Genomic DNA, 22893 nt, shown 5'->3' with positions numbered 1-22893 from the left:
ACAAATAGGAATTGATGTTGAATGGTTAAGGTTAGAATTAGGTGCACTACCTGAGTTTCTACAGTAGAACCCAGAACGGACAAACTAAACATCGGCTCTAGACGATGGGCATTCACGTTTTCGGGTCAGCCACTGTAGCTCTCCAACAGACTTGGCACTTGGGAGAAGTTTCAGTTGGTTGCAATCTGCAACCTCACGGCTAGATGGCGCCAGATCCGACACGCTGCAAGCACGCTTTAAGTTATTGCTGGAAGTGTTTCTGATGTGATTATCTGTCAATGAACAAGTCGATTAATTGACTAATCGTTTCAGCACTATGTCTGCAAAAGTGTGTGTATTCCTTGTATAATAGCCACTAGATTTTATACGGTCCATCTTACATTGCATGGACTTGGACTCCTCTACAGTACGTGTCTATTTGCATGTTTTCAACAATCTTAGCCGTTAAACTGGAGGTTTAGTTTTGGAGAAGAGGGTGAAAGAAGCCACATGACCGTTGCCCTCCGTGGTAACCGGAGACTCTGGATGGGGGGTGGGGGAGGAACGAGCCCAAGATTTACTGCAGGCGTAAAGGCATATTCCATAAACATTGACACACACGCCAGCTGCCTGGCCGCCTCACCAGACTGGCCCCCCTTTGGTCACTTGCCTGTGCCGTGTCTGTCCTGAGTCCGGTCTGAGGATCGCATGGCTGCAGCCTCCACCTGCTCTGCCAATGTGACCTGTCTGTCAGCGGTGACAGCGCACAGACACACACTCGCTGCAGAGTTCCAAGGGGGGTCAGGCTCCGGCTGATGCAAGCTCTCACACAGACAGATGTATATACTTGAGGATATACTTAAAGTTTTCAGCGTTGACACACTTGACAGCCTCGACTCTTGACTTCAGGCACGTGTGTTTGCATCTGTATACGTGCATGCATGCAAACTCTCCCAAATATGTGCGCACACAGACATGAACACAAACTTGTTTTAAGCAGTTAATTTACCTAATTATGGAGCGACTTCAGTGACTGCAGCACACAAGTATTTGTGCACAGAAATATACAGTGCGGCAGTGGCATATACATTTCCTCATGCCTCGCTGAGGCATGCGGAGCAGGCTCACAGATGACGAGTTAATAGTTAGCTTCGGTAAACATTTTAATCCCTCCACACCGAGAACATGCTCCTCATTAGCCCCTCACTTTCACTTCAACTAAACAGCCCAGACAAGCAGACGTTCTCCAGTTTATTTCTTTATTTTTTTATGATTTAGGGTAGGTAGCAGGATAAGATAAGATAAGATAAGATAAAACGTTATTTATCTAAAGGGAAATTGCTGCAGTGATGCAGTTTAATACAAAGTGGGAAGAGTGCAAATATAAAAGTCTAAGAATAACAATAAGGTGCAAATCCAAAATATACACATACAATGTATGTATGTATATATACTGTATATATACTGTACTGTATACATACAATGCCAAAGTCAGGTAACCAGTACAGCAAATACAAGCAAACAGTATACACATTTTATGTAAACAAAACACTTTTAAATCAAGTAATTCGATATACAGATATTATAAAAAAATATTAAATAAGTAAATTAAAAAACACAGCATATGTTCCAGAAACAAAAGAAAATATATAAAGAAACTGAACGGAGTAATTTGGCAATTAGCAGGTATACAAATGTGTATCATAAGATAATGATAACAAACAAACCCACTTTTACTTTTCTAAATTAAATTCTCCAAATTCCAAATCACACAAAGGATCAAGTTGTTTTTAATGATCGCTTCTTAACACTTATTTTACACAGCTATCTACAATAAGACAAGTGGAAGCTACAGTATTGCATGTTTTCTCCTTTAACATTTCAATAATTGACACATTAATGTTCTTATGCCCCTATCAGTGGGCCGGTACTCACCAGTAGCAGCCGGCTCTTTTACTGTTTCTGTGTACCGTGACTTTTTCTGGTGCACCGGTGTTATGTCAAAGTCTGTTCCCCGGTCGAATAGTGTCTCCCTCCTGTTAAAATGATAGCGCCCCCCCTTGGTGGTTAGGGATAATGGCCCCCTTCAAACACAACGCTGTTTGAGCTGCGCTCACCGCTGGGTTCACCGCTGGGCTCACCGCTGGGCTCACCGCTGGGCTCACCGCTGGGCTCACCGCTGGGCTCACCTCTGCGCTCACCGCTGGGTTCACCGCTGGGCTCACCGCTGGGATCACCTCTGGGATCAGCAGCACACATCACAGCATGTTGCTGCGCCCAAGGTTGAATTTTGGGTGCAGCGAGCGGCTTGCTTCGCCCCTGCTTTGCTCAGCAAAAAGTCGTCGGAGACACAAGTAATAAAATAATGTGTTTCAGAGCGCAGTGGTGCCGTTCTCGCTTTGTGTCTGAAAGGGCCTCAAGGGCTGGTTCAGGTGTAGGTAGGGGGAAACACATACTGACAGGGAAACAGTATTCAACACAACACCGGCACTTCTCTCACGCGCTGCTGTGTGCCCTGAGCGCATCCACCGTCACTCTCTCTCTGTCGCTCAACCACACACCACGCTGCTCTTATACCAACGACATAATATCTAAACATGTGGATTGAACACGGCCTTGGCCATATTCACTTGGTAGTACTACGAGCATCAAAGCTTGCGTGTGGCATTTTACAAGTTGTGTTTCTTCATCTAGTTCTTAAGTCCCCAATGGCCCCTTAGACCCCCGACTTCTGGCACAACTCACAACTCTGAATAAATTAAATTCATGTTGAGAACATCAGCAATATCTCCTAGTGTCTTTTACTCACTGTAGAAATTCAGAATGTAATAATGATTTACTGATCCCGGCCGATACTCACGTCAACATGTGAATAAGGGCAGTACTGGCACCTCTTTTTTTCCACTGATGATACTAAATGATGACACTAAATACTACAATGATGTTGTTTTCTGGTCCCTTACAGGACGAAATGAGTTGATTGCACGGTACATCAAACTTCGCACGGGGAAGACGCGGACCAGGAAGCAGGTAAGTTCTCCATAAATGTCATTTGAAGCAGCCTCTATTTTTGACTCCTCCAGAAAAAGGCCTCTGCTGCTGAGTGACGCCCCAACACCCTGGGTACCCCCCCTCCTCACTCCTAGACATGACGATTGATTTAGGGCCAGGGCCCAATGCACAGATGCTATAGGATCAGGTGTCGGTGTTGGTTCTTCACCACCTCATGGATCTGGTGCTTGTTAGAAGGGGCAAGAAGCTGGGGAATACGGGGATCTGCATGGGAGACTGAGGCGGGACAGGCCGAGGGATTTGGAACTCTATCCTCACTACGGTATCTGATATGGAATGAGTGATGTATGGGCAGTGATGGATGTGGGGAGAAAGGGTCCCTGCTAAGTCATCTGGCAGACTCGGAGTGAGAATGAGAAGAGATGAGTGGAGATGAGGGGAGAAAGGGGGGGGGCAGAGAGGGATCAGAGATGGATGATGGGACAGGTTGGAGGGATAGAGGGACACCTGCTGGTCCAACAACAGTAAACTGATGGACTGCTGTGCTGCAGTACAGACAGAACAGATTACAACATGAGATGGGGCTAAACAAAAATAACAACACATAAAATAAAAACACTTCAGCAATATTTAGTTAGTTATATCTCACATTGCCTGAGGGAGCTGCCTTAACAACTTCAGTCTTGATTTTTTGCTTAACAAGGTTATTTCAAAGGGTTGGAATATCCATACTGGATTTCATTTTATTTAGACCAAAGTGTTAACGGACAGACAGCACCATCTTTAGGTCCTATTCCTAGCTGAGCAGTGGTGGAGGAAGTACTAATACCACACTGTAAAACTACTCTGTTACAAGTAAACGTCCTGCACTGAAAGTCAATATCTGTAAGTATAATCAGGGAAATGTAGTTAAAGGGCCGGTGTGTAACAATTAGGGATACATAGGGAGCGGGTCCTCTTCACGGAGTCCGTCATGTTGCACCGCCATGTTTCTACAGTAGCCCAGAACGGACAAACCAAACACTGTGTTAACTTTTCCTGCTTGGGCCGGAGTCGATAACGTTACTCGCTCCCGTCGCCGCCGCTCTCTCTCTCTCTTCATCACTCACTTCCCACGTACAAACACACTGGCTCTGCTCTGAATGGTTCTGGAGAAGGCCCCATTTGTATTTTTGCGTCGGCCGCCGTAGCTCTCCAACACGCTTGGCACACAGGAGAAGTTTTCAATTTCATCTCCTAACCTCACCGCTAGATGCCGCCAGATCCTACACAACTGTTCCTTTAAATTATTAAAAGTGAAAGTACTCAATGCAGAGAAATGGCCACTTGCCAATTAATTTTCTGTCAATCGATTAATCAACTAATTGTTCAAGCATACATACATTTGTACATTTCATTCATCCATTCTCTAAACCTTGTGCAAGAGGCGGGGTACTCCTTGGTCAGGTTGTCACACAAACATATTCACATTCACACCTTTAGCCAATTTAGAGTCTTAAATTCACCTGCATGTTTTCACACTGTGGAAGGAAACTAGAGCTGCAACAATTAATCGATTAGATGTCAACTATTAAATTAATTGGTTATCGGTTTGAGTAATTTTTTAAGAAAATAAAAATAAAATAAAATTAAAATTCCCTGATTCCAGCTTCTTAAATGTGAATATTTTCTGGTTTATTTACTCCTCTGTGAAACACTGATCGACATTTTTCACCATTTTCTGACATTTTATAGACCAAACAACTATTCGATTAATCGACAATGAAAATAATCGTTATTTCCAGCTGTAAAGGAAACGGAAGCATCTGGAGGAAATCCATGTTGAACACACAGGGTTAAAGGATTAAAACCTAAGTTAAAAACTAAGTCACCAATTTTAGCTGGAAACATGAATGCAATGCTTAACTCCGCTGTGTTGTCCGTCTTTCAGGTATCTAGTCACATCCAGGTTCTGGCCCGACGGAAGGCCAGAGAGATCCAGGTGAAGCTGAAGGTACGCTACGTGAGTCAACCTCTTTTTGCTCTTTTATATTCACTATGATGTTTTGGACGATTTAACAAGTGTTGCTCCTTTTTGAATGTACTCATGAAGTTAAGGATATGTGGATGTAACCTTGCACGGCGGCTGGATTCTCGTGGTGTCACACATCATACGAAAATCCATCTTGTCAGGCTTCAAATAACACGTTTGTGTCCCGCAAGCCAGAGCAACGACCAATCAGCGTCCTGGGAGGAGCTACTGGCAGCTACGAGCGTGGTTTAGTTGTGTGTGGCGTCACGGAGAGGTGACTGTTCTTAACAACAATAACCTTAAGATGTTAGTGTAGATGTTGCAATAGCATCAGTTATATATCAGAACTGGAGAGTATTTCTTCTTTGAAAGAAGAACAACTAACGGCACTGAAGGTTTTTCGCGATGGAAAAGATGTTTTCGATCTTCTCCCAATTGGCTTCAGCAAGAGTTTGATTGACAGATGGTTCGTCCAATCACCTGCCTGAAAGTACCTGCCCTTTTCCAAACAGTTTCCAGCGACGGCTTTTAGCCATGGTTCTGTGTGTAAAAAAAACATGTGGCGGGTCAGGTTAATGTGGATGTAATCAAATCATTAATTGCAAATCTCCATTTCTTCTCCACAGGGAAAGAAAATAGTCCTAGCTGAGTTAAGGGTGTGATGATTAGTGTGATGCTTTTTTTTTTAGTTTAATCAAGTTGAGCAGCAGCAGCAGATGGAAAGAGGGTGAAACCATTATTACCTTCTATTATTCCCTCTTATAATGAAGCTTCATGTTGTGTTAAAGGTATGTCAGCGTGGCCCCTGCGCTGCCTTGTATTCACATCCTATTAACACAAAGGCACAAACGATTGGATGTTTTTTTAATTGCACCCCCTCTCATTGACGCTGGTCTTAAATGGGATGCTGACACATTTCGATGAAATGTGAACACATTTCAGGAGGCCCGAGGCTTAGTGCGCACGATTATGAACAAGATGAACCAAAACGCAATTGTCAGGAAACAAATTAATCCCTGCATTATTCCTTCCAAGTATTACATTTGATAAGCACCTCAATAAAAGTTTTCCTGTGTGGCGCGCTGAGAGCTCACACATCCCCGACCCCCCCAGTACTTTCTCAGTTTACATTTCTCGTCCACGCACACCCGCATACTCGGGAGGCAACGGGACTCTCCCCTCTCGCCTTGGACGGCGGCCACGAGGGTTCAGCTGGCAGGGTCCGGCACCGGTCACAGGGTTGGCCTCTGCGACAGGCCCTTTTTTAAATACGTCTTTGGTGTAACTGAGATCCCTGCCACATGTACCCCCCCCGAATTTCAGCTATGCCCTTGTGTTTGCCAGTTCTGGGAAGAAGAATGCACCGTGTGGCCTTGCCCATTAGGGCTGGGCGGCAAGTGCTTGTAGTCCTCTGTGGTTTGGAAACTGCTGAAGGAGTGGATTCAAAAACAAGAGTGGTATCGCTTTACAGCGTTGCACAGGAAATACACTTTTATAGCTATCTCACTATTTTAAACTTAGCAGTTTCTATGCAGTTATTGGCATATTAACTTATCGCCCTGTAGCCTGCCTTGTCTTCCAGTCTGACCTCCAACAGGAGCTGGTTGTCATCACTAGCTTGCCCCTGCCAAAGCAATAAACTTAACTCTTGACCCAAAGGCCCTTGACTGTAATATCACCTTCTCTTCGGCTCTGGCAGGGATTCACCGATGATGCAAGCTGGCCTCGGTGCTTCACTTCCCTTTTTAGGGCTCTGCTTGTGTTACCGGTTGAAGCGGGGCGCCGGCTTAAATGGAGTCTGACGAGCGCTCTCCGTTTGCGTAACTGTCTGTTTTGTCTCGCTCTGCGTCCCTCTCCACAGGACCAGGTTGCCAAAGACAAGGCCCTGCAGAGTATGGCCACCATGTCCTCCGCCCAGATCATCTCGCCTACGGCTTTCCAGAACAAGATGGCTCTCCAGGGCCTGTCTAGGCCGGCCTATCCCACTTCTGGTGGGGTGAGTCCCTGACCAGTGTCCCCCTACACCGTCTTATTCAGATTAAGCTGAAAGGCTGAGCAGTAGCCACATTTATTGAAAACGTTTCTGTGGTTGGTGGTTTTTCATCACCCCATACACTGATGAATGTGTGTCCATCGTTTCCCTGGATGTTGGTTACTTTTATCTTGTTGTGTCTCTTTGTAGATTCAGTTTCTGAATTGCACATATTTGAGACTGCTTCCCTTCACGATTTTTCAAGCGGTAGTTTGGTCACAGATGATTTGACCTCTTCAGAACTGCTGTGGCTCGGCTTAGTGGGGATAGCGGGTTTGTTCGATCACGGGAGAATCGCAGGATCACACAAAAATCCATCTCGTCAGGCTTGAAGTAACGCGTTTGTGTCCAGCTCGCCAGACCACGGACCAATCCTAGCAGCTATTAGCAGCTACGGGCGTGGCGACTGTTCATTCTAAACAATAATGGCAGCTCTTGGAAAGGTTAGCAGTTCTATCAGAACTGGAGAGTATTTCTTCATTGAAAGAAGAGCTGCAGGCTTTTTCTCGACGGAAAAGATATTTTTGCTCTTCTCCCGACTGGCATCAGCAAGTTTGATTGACAGATGGTTCATCCAATCACCTGACAAGCTTCTCAGTTGGCAGGTCATCCTTTAGCTACAAGGTTGACGGTTCAATCCCCGCCTCCCTACTGTCTGCATGTTGAAGTGTCATGATCGAGACACTAAATATAATATGATTTGATTTGATGATACTTTAAGCTTGATTTTCTTTGATTGCAGAAACACCTCTCATCTCTCTACTTCTGTTTTGAAAAGCAGAATAAACAACATAAACAATTCATATGTGAGAATTAGTGTCAAGGTGGAGCTGTGTAATATAGTTTGCACTTCTTTTCTTCCCAGTTTTGGCACGGGGCTCTTCCAGGACAGCCAGGAGGCCACGAAGAGTGAGTAGCCATTCTTTCTATACTCACACTATCCATCAGTAATTCTCATGTGATCAGCTTAATAACCATCAGATACATTTCAGTCGGGGACTGAATCTCAGGACAAATTAAAACACATCAGTACAATTATAAAGAAAAGTCCTCAGCTGTCTGACATTCAGCCCCCTGCGTCTTCAGAGGTCAGGCGGACCAATTAGTAGAAGTGAGAAGGGGTCATGAGGCCGAGACGGTGCACATAACATGCCTCTCTCTCTCTTGTCTGTCTCGTCTCTCCAGCATTAAGCCCTTCTCCCAGCAGAGTTACGCCATGCAGGCGTCCGGCCCGACCCCTATAACAGGTGGGTGCTCTTTCTCCACCCTGACTGTGTTGACAGTACGCTGTCACGCCGGCAAAGTGACGAGGCGACGCGGCTCGTGATGAAGAGCAAAGCTCAGAGAAATAGCTGCATTTTCTCTTTAGGTTTTTTGTACATTGTTACACTCAAAACCGCACATTCACTGCCCTCTTTGTCTGCAGGTTATGAAAGCACAGCGGGGCTGTCGATGTCTCCCGGTGCCCCCCTCTGGCAGGGTAGATGCATTGCCAGCTCCAAGCTGCGAATGCTGGAGTTCTCCGCCTTCCTGGAGCAACCTCAGGACCCCGAGAATGTGAGTAGACAACACAGGAGATGAACTTTGTGCAATCCTAAACGCACCGTTTCAGACAGAGGGTGAATGCAAGTATATTCAGGCAGACAGTACGAGGAAAATAAAGTTTTTTTTTAACAATACAGCATGTAAACATGTTCTAGAAGAAACACAAAATACAACTATGAACCTGAAAATGAGCACGATATGGGACCTTTAAAACTTTGGTGGTTTTGTTGTGTATCAGCTTCTCACAAAGACAACAGGATAATCTGTATTAACACATAGAGAATAAACACACCAGCACATTACACACGATCATGAATGAGTGGGAAGATAAAGGGTGGGACCGTCGAGACAGGTGATGGGATATTACAATAAACATGATTCAATGGAACAGCAGGTCCAGTGTGACAGATGTCGTTAAAAGCAATTTAGCAAACTGGACACGTGTCATTTTTTTTGGCTCCGTTCATCTCCTGTTGTGCATTTTTCGTCTGTTCCAGTTCAACAAGCACCTGTTTGTGCACATCGGCCAGTCCAACCCGAGTTACAGCGACGCCTATCTGGAGTCTGTGGACGTCAGGCAGATCTACGACAAGTTCCCGGAAAAGAAGGGAGGCCTCAAGGAGCTGTTTGAGAAAGGGCCGCACAACGCTTTCTTCCTCGTCAAGTTCTGGGTAAAACATTTCTTCATTCCCTTTCACTTCCATCCAGTTCCTCTAAGATTAATTCTTTTTCAATTCATTACAGTGGATAAATCTCGAATATCAATTTAATACCTGTTTTTATTTATATAAAGCTCAGTCCGACGCTCTGTGTGTGGTATGTTTCATACACATATAATCCTCCCAGAGTCATGAAGGTGAAGTCAGAGTACAGTGAATACTCTTGTTAATGTTTTGTAGCACCTGTTGGCTGTTAATGGCCTAGCGGTGTTAACTGCGTTGAGATAGCTTAAGCGTTGGGAGTTAAAGGAACTTAAGTACGATTTAAAGCCAGAACGAATGGAAAGTCATCGCTCCCATGACCTGATCGCTGGTTTTATACGCCGGCAAAGAAGGCACTGCTGCTCAGCATGCGTTAGGCTGGGTGTATTTGTATACGTCTGTGATTGTGTGTGTGACAGCAGCCTTGGAGAGAGTGGCAGGCCTGATCTTTCACCAGGGGAAATGTGAGCCCAGGCACCTGTCTCAACGCTATTAGACTGAGTCCAACCCCCCCAGTATACTTTATTTATAGATAAGCCCCCTCCTCCCCAAAAAAAACACACACACACACATACAGAGAGACAAGATGCAGGATAAGGAATGAAGACAGATGGAGGAGAATGTGTGATATCGTTGAAAACAGTGGAAACATGCAAACTGACAACATGAAAATGGGCTTAAGATAAAGAGATCAGAGTGAGAGACGGAGACCGAGGAGGAGTACGAGAGTGTTAACTGGACACGTCTCAGCTGATCTGGCCACCTTGCGTTACCTCAGGACAAGACCTTTGGTATTTTTATCGTGCACAACACGTACACTCTTTCAAACCCACCCTCTTCTTTACCTCAGGACACCTCCCTCTACGCATACATTCACTCTTTATTTAAAGGTACTGTTTGTAACTTCTTACACTCTTATAAATCATTGCGGGTCGGTGTCCCATGCGCGCTTGCGCGTGTCTACGCTGTTCCAACATAAACTACACGGAAGCACCAAAACCGCAAAGTTATATCTAGTGAAGCCCGTCTTGCAAAACAGTGTCAACTAATCCTGCTCCAGCCTCCTGACTGTGGTCAGAGGACACAGGGGAGACGATGCTGTACTCTGCTCCTCTGCCTGCTTGCCTTCACTCACACACCACGCTTGTTCTCACTCGCTCTTTCGCTCTACTCTCACGTGCATGCGCGCACACTCCACACTGCAGAAGAGTTAGTAGCTCTGAGAATATCTAGTGTATGTACAGTGGACGTTTGTGCAGAAATAACTGCTGCAGCTCCTCCAGACCAACAGAGGTTTCCCGTGTCTTGTGAAGTGACGGGGCTCCGCAGAGAGAAACGTTATCGTCTCCGACCAAAACTCCGGTGTCTCCCCCGTTCCCTCCGGCCGCCGTCGGGAGGCTGAGGCAGGAAAAGCCAAGACTAGGATCAGCATTGATTCATGGAGAGACCTTCGTCTGGTCAGCTAACATTACTGCCAAGCAGCTGAAATATAGAGTGATATTGTGGTTTTAGCTGACGTGTGTCGCCTCACTAGTTTTGATCGATGCTCGTTCATGTCTATGTAGAGCGAGCACAAGCGCGAGCAACAGGACGCTGACTGTCGTTAACTTACGACCACAGGTGTTGCTGTTAACAAGCAATTTCTGATTCTTACACAGAGTCCCTTTAAGTGGCTATTAATGGCATTTCATTCAAAAGTGTTGCTACTCTTCATTATGTGGGCGGTTCGATCCCCGGCTCCTCCAGTCCGCATGTCGAAGCGTCCTTTAGCAAGACACTTAACTCCAAATTGCTCTCGAAGGGAACGAGTATTTAGATGAGCAGGTGGCACCTTGAATGGCAGCGTATGAATGCGTGTGAATGCTGACTTATAGTGTAAAGTGCTTTGAGTGGTTGGAAGACTAGAAAGGAGCTATACTGTATAAATGAAAGTCCATGTCGGTTTTACAGTGGAGGTCAGGGTTGAGCATGATAAGAGGGAGCGACCTAGAGAAGGAGCCAAACAGGTAGAACTGGATGAATGTGGTGAGTGTCGACTACATCACTGCTGCACAAATCTCCTCCTTCCATCGAACAAGCTGCCATTATTTATCTCTGTGCACAAAAAGAGTAAAATATCTGGGACCATCTACTATGAGGACCTGCCAGTACACACCTCTCTCTCTCTCTCTACTATGGGTGGAGGGTTAGACTGCACCAACCTGAACCTTGCTGTGCCTAAATGAACCCCTCCTTGTTGTGAAGTATAAAGGACGTGTGCGGTCTGACTGAGTCATGGGAGCCTTGAGAGGTTGTCCTAGGTTAGGCATCATGCCTATCGTGTTCTTCGACTCACTAATACTGGGGAGACTGGCAGGGCTGTTCTCAGTAGCACCTGAGGCATGTTGTGAATACCAGGTGACCCAAACGCATCCAGCCCAGGGATGAGAGAATAGCACAGTGAACAATATCTGTCCTGCTTTGGTCCAGTCCAAATCTGACACAACAATGTTGAGGAGCGGTCTGTCTAGTTCTCCCATGGGGAGGCGGGGGATTACCTTCAGACTTAAAGTGGTTTTGCAGGCCTGAAATATATGGCACTCTGAAGAGAAGATATGTAAAGCCATTGTAGGTTCTCTGCAACCATTATAAGTGATTTGGATACTTAAACTACAGTGGTTTGGTGCAAGTCTGGAGATATTGATGGTGGAGGGAAGAATATCAAACAACCATCTTCACTACTACTGCGAAACATTGTTAAATATGATCATCCTCTGATCCACTTTGTCACAAATGTTGAGGCCACTGGTGACTTGTAAAACATGACATATAAGCTTATATAGTATTAAGACTGATATCAATTTTTTTTAGGTGGTTAAAATACGTTTTTCTGCTGCTCCCGTCCACAGCCGCTTTACCTTGCCGTCAGACGGGGAACTGAAGCCGTTATATCGCTCTCTTCAGAACCACCAGACCTTGGTAACCTACGTTACTGCTTTCTGCTAACGGCTAAATAGGCGTTTCCATTTGATAAAACCCGGAAGAGAACGCAGATGGACCCGCCCTTTAACTGCTGTGGTTCTTGGTGCCAAAGACTGTGAATGTCAAGTTCAAAGCACCGCCTTGCAATCTCGTGCCACCGGATGGCTTTGTATATATACGACATTACCCTTCTCACATGTTTGACTGCCACATTATTTATTGTAGAGCCATAAAAGACATTGGTGAGTGACACCATTTTGGAAGTATAGTCTTCTCCAGTCCTTGGAAAGAGCAGCTGGTCCAGCCATGGCATTTGATTGTAGGGGTGAGAGGGAGGAGGGGATGAGTCGCCCCCGCCGTATATCATAAAGAGAAAAGGGATCAAGACGGCAATAAACAGCAAGAGATAGAAATAGGGACACAGATAGTGTGAACAAGAGATGAGGATGGCAAAGGAAACAGCGGTGGGTCATGTAAGCAACAAGTCATTCATCAATGAAATATTACTCTTGTGATTCATGTCACAGCCCCGGTTGAGTCAACAGCTACGACATATGCAACTCCTCGCTAGAGGAAAACAAGCTCATAACGCCGTCCCCCAAGGGGGTCCGCCAATTCTCAAGACATCCATGACAAAACACAGAAATGCTACAAAACAGCTGAGCATTTCAACGATGCTCTTGGCCATGAAAATAAGAAGCAAAATGAAATCCTCGACACATCTGAAAATACGATAACTTACGATACGATAACGGTAAGAGCCTGTTTGATGTAGCCGCAGTGGGACGACCACGTGGTAGGTCATGACTTGGGGGTGTGCTGAGGCGCAGGTTGGCATGGTGACGGTGACAGGCGGCTGGCCCACCTCCAAAGCTATGGCGTTCTAGATTGAATTTCCAGCAAACCCCCCTTGTCGGCTGCTGGCTGCCCTGCCCCGCTCCCCGCCTTCCTCCTCGCCCTCGCAGCGCCCGTGGCCCTGTCCTAACGGATTGTCTCGCGCCTTTGAAGTGCCGAGGGAATCCGATTTGAGCCGGCTCTGCTAAATTGTTACACAGCCGGCCTGCCCACCGTGATCTAATCAGCCAATTGCATGCTGCTGATTGTAATTGGATGAATTCCCTCGCAGGCTGTTAGGGAAGCAGGGAATGGCGGTTTGGGGAGGGTCACTGGGCCCCAGGGATGAAGACAAATAGAGGAATTACACGAGCCAGGGATGAAGATGAACGGGGTGATGAAGAGATGAGAGGAGGCTGAGCGCTGTCTCAATGGCCCATTAGGAGACAAGAGCCCGACAGGGGAAAAGGTAAAACAGCCCGGCTGTCTGACGGAGGAGACGACACCTCAGTCTGATCCTAAATCTGATTATACTCGCCTCCATTCGAACTTGAACTAGTGGGAGGATCAGAGAGGTGAATCTGCATCCACATGAGGAAACTTGACTCTGCGCTGCCTTTAAATTCAACTTGTGAGGTCATATGTTTGACATACAGGAAGTTGAGTACACAAATGTCTGTGAATTCGATTAGTTTCAGTTGTTGCTAAGCAACTGACAACAAAATAGATGTTGGCTTGTTTCCTTTTCACAACAAGACTCGGTTAAAACCGAGTATATGTCTGTACCGTGAACGGTCAGTCTGTGAATCTGTGTCTAAATTTGTCTACAAATAGTCAGTGGTCATGTCTATAATGTTAAATCCAGCGGTACTTGTCCACCAGGTCCGGTGAGGACACCAGGAGACGCGCTGCTCCACTCAACTGGCCGTTCAAGCGCCGACGTACTCTATCGTTTAATGTACATAAACTGATCCCTGGTTTTCTGCTCGCTGTTTCAAAGAGGAAACAACATGGAGACCTGCTCGTAAACTTTCTGTTATTCCGTCTAAACAATCCACCAAAATCTACTTCTGAAAACATTTTAAGCGAGAAATAGGCGATGCCTATAGTTGTTTTTTTTACCGATTTATTTTAATAATAAATGACAATTCAATAAATGTTTATCTATGTATTTATTTATTGCATGTTATTGTAAAGCAATGTTGAAATCAAGCCTGATGTTTCCTTACACATAACAGACTGATCCCAGTCACTTCCACACAGTGAAGCATACAGCTGATTAATTAAACACCGGTATCGGCATCGATACTCGGTATCGACCGCTACCCACAGCCCAGGTATCGGCATCGATATCGGGACTGAAAAAGTCGGATCGGTGCATCCCTAAAAAATAAAAAAAATAACGTGGGCTCTTGTGAACGTTTGAGCTACCAGAAAAACACTTGACTGCACCATAGATGAAAGATCAACATCTTCTTCTGTAACTTCCACTAAACACATGCTTAGCGACCCCTCGGCGTCACTTTTCGCTCGCAGTAAATATGTGCTTAATATTTTGAATTAATATAAAAACAGTTGTTTAGGTTTGGGCAGCAAAACCACTTAGATAGGTTTAGGTAAAAAACAACACGATAGGGCATGAAATTACTGTTTTTACAGTGAAATGTGATTTGACGTGAGCAAGGGACACGAACAAACAGCTGATTGTAAAGTGAAAGTGAAATGTAACATACAGGGCATGAACAGAGGTCTCCTGGATGAAAGTCCTGTGTTTGTTGGACCCATCCACCTCCCCTTCCACTTGCCCTGTGTGTCTCTTTCGCTCTTTATAATACGTCACCACAGCACTTTCCCAGAGCGTTTACTGTCGCCGTGGATGGGTTCACATTGTAGTTAATGGAAAGTCCAGTGCGTCTCCTATCGGAACGCCGACGGCCGTGACAAAGCGTTGGCATTTGACGACCTGGGTATGAGAATGGGCTGCTTGAATGCACCAACATCTTCTTCTGTATTATCGTCTTACAACACACACACACAAAGAGACGCACAGCATCTTGGGAATCTTGAGGCTGGATTTGACGGCGCTATACTGGGTCAACAAGGATCCGGCCAGTGGATGCCTCGTGGCTTTACAGAGAATCATCCTCAAGCTTTGTTGAGCTGTAGCACTCCTGGTGATGTGTCTTTGTGAGACTGACACACATGACACCTTGACGTCCACATCTGTGAGCAGAACCTGATATTTTGTTATAGATTATGGATCCAGTGTTGTGTATCCTTGAGGTTTTAGATGCTTAGTGTGGAGCAGGCTAGTTCGGTAGTGGAGCACGCACGTCTTCAGTTAAAGAAGGGCAGCAAATCCTCATACGTGCTCATACACCGCCACGCCAGAGTCAGACTGACAGGTGTGTGTCAGTATTAGCTGATGCTGACATGTTATCTGTTTCCTCCCTCCAGGCGGACCTCAGTGTAAACCCGCAGGATGACAGCAGCTTCTTCTATGGTGTTTCCAGTCAGTACGAGAGCTCTGAGAACATGATTATCACCTCATCCACTAAAGTCTGCTCCTTCGGCAAGCAGGTGGTGGAGAAAGTGGAGGTAAGGATAATCGGGCCAAATGCAGCCCCTTTTAACTACCTTAATTCAGGCCTTTGATAATTTATAATATGAAAAAAATATTTAAAAATAATAATAATAATACTAATTTCTTCCAGTAAGAGAGTTTATTCCCGTTCATCAACGTTACCACTCTATTCACGCTATTGACGCTGTTACGGACTGTTGAAAGTAATCAATCATTGTGTTTGTATTTAAATAACATAACACCAAGTTTATGGGTGTTTACATTGTTTGATTATTATAGAAGATCATCATTTTATTAGGCTTTGTTTTTCAGTTTTAACCCAGGCTGTTAAAGAAGAGGGAATTTAGGAGAGTGGAACTAAATAGAAAAGATGTTAAATGCAACATTGTGTTTATTAAAACAACAGCCTACTAAGATTCAAAAGGTGTATTGTTTTCAAAAAAGTAATTGAATAGGCCAAAGATCAAAATCCCATATTACAAAGAGTCACTTCATACTATTCGTAACAACCAAAAAAAATTATATATATATATAATATATAAATAATAATAATAAATAAATAATAATATAATAATAATAATAATAATAATAATAATAATAATAATAATATATAAATAAATATCTCATGTTATAGTTGTATTTTTTGGAATGATTGTGGAGGGAGGAAAAAGTATTTTTTAGCTTCCCACGATGCCGCTCGGCCTAAATCGCCTCACAGCAGACAGGAAGCTCTGCAGAGGAGGAGGACATGGTGTATTTTTTTGTTGTAGTCCTGAGTAGCATCTACAATCTGTAAACAAAAATAATTACTGTTTTGTTTAGATGATAATATTATCCTAAAAAGATTTTAAATTTCAAGGCAGTAACAACTCTTGATATGAGAATTTATTTTTGGTTTCAAGTCTCTGTTAATTAATCTAAATAAATGAACATAGCATATCTAATTCTTTTAATCAGACTGATATGATAATGGAGGGCACAGTGACCAGTCTCATTATAATGTGCCTATAAATGCAGTAAACAGCATTCATGTCAATTTCAGGTTTTCTTTTGAACCTCGTCTTTATCGGCTTCACATTTTGTGGAAAATCCAATATTTTGAAATAGTTCCCACAACTGTCCACAGTAAACTATATATGTGGCCACAGTTCAAGAAGTTTGCCTCACCGATTGCTCAACGGCCCGGGTGATATTTCAACATTAAGAGGTCATGACCTCGTGAAAAACCACCATTATCACCCAGAGGAGTGAACAACTGCTGCTGGTGGAGATGGATTCCAGTCAAATTACCACTGATCTGTGGTCAGGAAACTGACGTGATTAACAAATCTCCCCAGCATGACTAACGGTTAATGCTTCGGCCATCTGCCTCAGTAGACCACACCATGATATTTAATGGCTTCATCATTTGATTACTGTTGTCACGAGAAATATGTTTATTGTCATATCTGGCATGCCTTGTGCTGCATTAGGTATATTATATTACAGCTTATCACATAGATGTTCACATCCAATTGAGTTTCAGTGGAATATGTGTCCCTATTGTTTTGCAATTTTATCCTTTTAATGTGTTTTTAATTCTCTTTTCACATGGTATATGTTGTCATATATTGGACTGTATGCTCTTATTGTGCATTATATCTGTTTTCCCTAGACGGAGTATGCACGTTTCGAGAATGGACGCTACGTGTTTCGAATCCATCGTTCCCCTTTATGTGAATATATGATCAACTTTATCCACAAGCTTAAACACCTGCCGGAGAAGTACATGATGAACAGCGTACTGGAGAACTTCACTATCCTACAGGTACCCACATATACTGTACATGTGTGTGTGTATAGAGGCTGGGGGGATTACTCTTCTGGTATTATACAAGACTTCAGGTATTCTGTTAAGTATTAAAGTTCGGAAAATATTCTCCTTCTTGCTATGATTTAGACGAGAAGATCGATACCACTCTCCGATATGAGAGTGGTATCAATCTTGTCATCTACCTCTTGGTAAGAACACATTTCCCATAATGTCAAGCCTTAAGAACCGTTTTAGAAACCTTAATTTGATGTGCCAGTATTAAAGAAACTGAGACTTTATCCCATTCGCTGTTAGCAGACTGTATTAGCTCTGTTGCCGTAGCCCTGCTCCGAAAGTCCTTCTTGTGGTGTAGATGTAAAGAGGCATCAACAGCTGATTTAAAATGTGTTTGGATATGAGCCTGCAACGCATTCATGCATTGAAAAACACTCATTGTCCTTCATCATTCATGTCGTTCCATTCATACCATTCCGAGGCGATACAGCACACAGGGCCACATCGTGGACGTTCAATACGTGCACTTTCTTTCAATTTCAAAGTGCTTTATGCCGGCGTGCCGCTGTCATAAAGGGTGTGAAACAGGAGAAACTGTTTGGTCTCTAAATGAATATGCTGTGATATTTCCTTTGGGCTAACCTTGACAGACCATTAACAGCTGGTCGCAATGTTTCACTGCCTACGAACAACATTTCTTCTTTTCTTTTTTTATGGCTTCTTGCAGAGTTGAAACATTTTGTGTCCACTCGACTGTAAGTTGAACTTTTGTGAATGAGCCGGTGTGCTCCTCAGAGAGCGGACACAGAGAGGGAAGTGAATAGACTAGAGCGTATCACCATAGTAACAAAGTGGTCCTCAACACCAGGGTTCAAAGACATCGGTGTCCCTTCCATTGCCGGCTGCATTCCTACCAGCCAGGGCACAATGACCATATTGAGCCCACACTGACGACTACATGGCAGCATGTCATTATGTTTCTCAATGGGCTGATTTAGCTCATATTAACCATGAACAGCTCCTAAACACATGTGCACACACACACGCATGCACATACATAAAGACAACAGATGGGTGCACTCAACAGATTTTCACTTTGCAAGGCTGAGCACAAATCAATACACCTCATGTAAGTGTGTTCAATGCAACGCATAATGAATTGATGAAGTTCTGTGCTTGTTTTAAGCCCGTTGCGTCGCCACACTCAAACTTCCGGCTGCGTTTGAAGATACAAATTAGTTTTGCACATAAAATAATACGATTCTCTGGCCAATCTCACGTTCCATCGTCCCCCAACTCGCGAACAAGACCCCGAGGTACTTGAACTTACTTGGGTAAGGACTCATTCCCTGGACACACTGTACCTGCTGTCGTTAGATTTTAATGATATTAACATATTATTTTTGCTTGATTGCTATTGTTTTTTTGTTTTTTTTTAATACAATTTAATGGCATGTATGAACATACTTCATAGTAACAATGCTTTGCATTGGAAAGTCATGGTTCTACCAAAACCACCATCACAGTGGTTATATTCTCTAGTGTGGTCCTGTGAAACCCTTTTTAACTAACTAAATGAAATCACTTTGATTTAAACCAACAGGATTTTACTACTGAGAGAGATATTGGTTGATTTTTGTGGGACTAAAACGGGTGGATTTCCACTTCCTCTTGTAAATTCTGTCCATTTCCACCATAAATAACCATCAAAACGTGTGTCTGGAGGGAGAAACTGAACCCTGGTGCATCACTAGGGACATTTTTGGGCTTTTTAATTTCTAATGTTTTGATGATTTTGGCCGTGTTAATGGAGTGGCATGATAGTTTATATATTGTCTTCCTAGGATTGCAAACTTCTCTGCAAACTAGAATAACTTGAATAAATTTTACTAGTAAAAGCATGGGTAACCAAGGTTACCAAGGTGTTTTTTATCCCCACCGTTTGACTGAGCAGGACCTTTTTGTGTCTTCTCTGTCCACAGGTGGTGACTAACAGGGACACACTGGAAACCCTCCTGTGCATAGCCTACGTCTTCGAGGTGTCCACCAGTGAGCACGGCGCACAGCATCACATTTACAGGCTAGTCAAAGACTGACACAGTTGGAACTTCTACCTGCTCTAGACCCCATTGTAGCACCTCAGTGAGCAACAACACTTAACAACGGACTACTTCCTCCGTGAGCTTAAAAAGCTGAAACCATTCAACTGGGTCAGAAGCCCAGAGAGGCTTTGTTTGTCCGCATGCCCAGGGACACTCTTACTGCTGAGGAAGAGCTGGATTTGGGATTGTGGAAACTGGAACGGGCTTTGTGTGTGAAAAGTGGCGAGGAAAAAAAAACCCAGAAGAGGACCATGATACGCCGTGGTCTCTATACCAAAGGAGCCAAACCTAGCCAACAAGACCTGCATGAGAACGTTGTCATTGGTGGTGTTTTTCATCTCATTTTACTAGTGCTTGTTTTTGATTTAGATTCTTTTACACACATGCATGTGCAGGGGATGTTTGATGCGGAGGAGTCTGGCTGCCTCAGGGTGCCACCTAGTGACTTAAATATAAATAACAATGGGGTCGGGGGGGGGGGGGAATAAGAAAAGTAGGCTGAGAATCCCTCCTTTGCACATCCATGAAATATCACTGTTTTTTCTTTGGTGCCAATCGTTTGTGTTATTTGAGTAATTATGTACAGTCCATCTCTAAACAGAAGATAAAGAGGCTAAAAATGATTTAAGAGAGCTATTGTATTCACATTGTTTGATGTTTAATGTTAAATGTTTCTTGTATTGTCTTACTGTTTTTGATTGAAAATGATCTGACGACAACAAAAAAGGCACATAATAACACTGCTAACTTGAACCAGATTTTAGATCTGTAAGCTGATTACAGACTGTAACTGTAACTTGCCCTGAAGTGTCAGATGAAAATACAAGTGTTTCTTACATAACTCTGAGTTTCTTCTTTTTGCGTTCTGTTGAATTGACTGGAATATGTTGCGTCCTCGTAACGGTATATAAACATCATTTGCAGGGTTTTATCCTCAAATTGGATCATGTTAGCTTAAAGGGACTATTTGTAACTTTCAGAAATGCTTGTTAACAGCGACACCTGTGGCCGTGAAATCAACGAAAGTCAGCATCGAGCTCGCGCTTTCTCGCTCTAAATAGACATGAAGGAGCATCGCTCAAAACAGTGAGGCGACACACGTCAGCTAAAACCACAATATCACTCTATATTTCAGCTGCTTGGCAGTAATGTTAGCTGACCAGACGAAGGTCTCTCCATGAATCACTGCTGATACTGTGTTTGCTTCGGGGCTCTGCAGCGAGAAACTCGTCTCCCTCCGCCCGCAGCCGGAGAGAGCAGGGAGACACCGGCACCCGGTCGGTAACGAGACAGTAACGTTTCTCTCTGCAGAGCCCCGTCACTTCACAAGACACGGGAAACCTCTGTTGGTCTGGAGGAGCTGCAGCAGTTATTTCTGCATAACATCCACTGTACATTCACTAGATATTCTCAGAGCTAAACTAACTATTCTGCAGTGTGGAGTGAGCGCGTGTTCATGTCTAGAGGTGGAGTGAGTACGCGAGAACGCGCGCGCTGTCTGAGTGAAGGCAAGCAGGCAGAGGAGGAGAGTACAGCGGCCACACGCGAGCGCGCATATGCGAGCGCGCATGTGTCCCGACCCGGTACATTTATACGCTTAAAAAGTTACAAACAGTCCCTTTAATTTCATACTAATTTTAAGCAGGTTTTGTTCAGTATGTTGTGCTTTACAGAGGTAACAAAAGTACATATATTTAAAGATTTCATTATCCTAAATCTGCTTGATTTTGAGTGTGCTGTTGATGAGCACTCGTTGTCCCACAATGCAATGCACACAGGAAATGGAGGAGATGCTTGCAGCTGCAAAACATTTCAAACTAATTGCAGATGGAGGCGCTCCAGCTCCAGGGAGACATCATCAGAAAACAGCAAGATAAGTAGCTAGAGCTGCTAATTGTGAAACTAAACAATGTCAACAAATTGAAAAAATGTCTGTTGCAAGTTCCCAGAGCCGAACGTGACATCTTTAGATTGTTTGTTTTGTCTGAACAGTACAAAACCTAAATGTATATTATTCCGTTTATAGTGATAACAAACAAAAGAATGATTGTTTTTTTGGGTTAGGATTGTTCATTCAGCTTTCTCTTTGTGAAGTTTACTAGGCAGTGTCGTTTGATTGACATCCATGTTTGCACATTTTGTATTATTTTAAAGTCAGTACAAAAGTACATTGATATCTGCAAAAATATTAGAGTAAGTATAGTTCATATTGTAAACTATTAGTGTGTAGTATGGAATTGGGACCCAGTGGCTATGTTGTTTAATGGAAGACACCACTGCCATCTGGTGGTGTTGAGACATCATTACTATTTTCCTGTCACATTAACTTTTAGACTGCAGGTTGATATTCAGGCTGGTTTATTTGAGTTACAGCACAGCGTCATTGCTTGGAGGCCTCTACCTGTAAATGCCATTATAATCCCATATAATAACCTATGTAAAGAGTTTGGTGTAAAGTTTCCCCTCAATCCAACTGGGGAACAGGCTGGATACTCTAAATCACTATACCCGGATCAGTCTTGTTTTTATCTGTACAGCTACTTTATATACCGTAAACACTTATTAGCATCTTGTTTAATCTTTTTGTTTATAAAAAAAAGTAAAAATTCATTTTGAAGATGTTAACCCAGGGGTCAGCAACCTGCGGCTCCGGAGCCACATGCGGCTCTTCAGCTCCTCTCCAGTGGCTCCCTGTGGATTTTTACAAAAAAAATAATGGAAATGAATAACAGTTTTTTTTTGTTTTTTTACCTTTTTAATTCATCATCGTTGTAGGTGATTCTTACATTCTCCAGTTGTAAAAATCAAATATCTTTTTTTTTTTTATCATTTCAGTCAACCAAAATGTGTGTTATCTACGGCCTGGTGCCTTATCCTATAATTATTGCCGAACCTCAAGAGCTCAATAGGCTAGTTATGGATTCTAAATCCCCAAAAAGGAAAGTCTCGGAGGAAAATAGAGAATTTAATAGTTCAGATTTGACAACAAAAAAAAAGTAATTGAAAGACATTTCCAGAACAAGCACATTGGATTTGCTGAAAAGCCAGCAGCAGCAGCTTCCAGCCAAATGTCGTGAGATGTTTCTTCAATGTCCCGCCTCTCATTTGCACTTCTGCACCCTCACTGCATTAGATTCGATAGTCTGTGTTACCTTCATCACAATGCTCTAATGTTTTGCTGCTCCAGACAGATATTTTTTTTTATTTTTTTGGCCTAAAATGGCTCTTTTGATAGTAAAGGTTGCGGACCTCTGTGTTAACCTATAATAATAATAATAATAATAATAATAATAATAATATATTTGTGTCAGCTAAGGCTGATTAC

At 43.5% G+C, this 22893-nt stretch overlaps 1 protein-coding gene across 6 annotated transcripts in view; it reads left to right on the top strand.

Annotated features, from left to right (window-relative positions):
- The window catches only part of tead4 (TEA domain transcription factor 4), a 47927-nt gene extending 27518 nt beyond the window's left edge, over window positions 1-20409 (top strand). For 2 of the 6 annotated variants that reach the window (XM_074634264.1, XM_074634268.1), the window contains 10 exons: window positions 2945-3009; window positions 4922-4984; window positions 6864-6998; window positions 7900-7943; window positions 8220-8281; window positions 8461-8591; window positions 9077-9250; window positions 15533-15673; window positions 17314-17466; window positions 19449-20409. In XM_074634264.1, coding sequence (XP_074490365.1) covers window positions 2945-3009; window positions 4922-4984; window positions 6864-6998; window positions 7900-7943; window positions 8220-8281; window positions 8461-8591; window positions 9077-9250; window positions 15533-15673; window positions 17314-17466; window positions 19449-19562 — 1082 coding nt within the window. In that variant the 3' untranslated portion in view covers window positions 19563-20409. Of the gene's footprint in view, window positions 1-2944; window positions 3010-4921; window positions 4994-6863; window positions 6999-7899; window positions 7944-8219; window positions 8282-8460; window positions 8592-9076; window positions 9251-15532; window positions 15674-17313; window positions 17467-19448 lie in introns of all 6 variants that reach the window. The other 4 variants (XM_074634263.1, XM_074634267.1, XM_074634265.1 and 1 more) reach the window with 2 other exon arrangements.
- Window positions 20410-22893: the final 2484 nt, after the last annotated feature.

Source organism: Sebastes fasciatus, chromosome 4, assembly GCF_043250625.1.
Source record: "Sebastes fasciatus isolate fSebFas1 chromosome 4, fSebFas1.pri, whole genome shotgun sequence".
Classification (NCBI taxonomy): Eukaryota; Metazoa; Chordata; class Actinopteri; order Perciformes; family Sebastidae; genus Sebastes; species Sebastes fasciatus.
The sequence above is the reverse complement of the archived record's forward strand: the minus strand, read 5'-3'. Positions and strand labels throughout refer to the sequence as shown.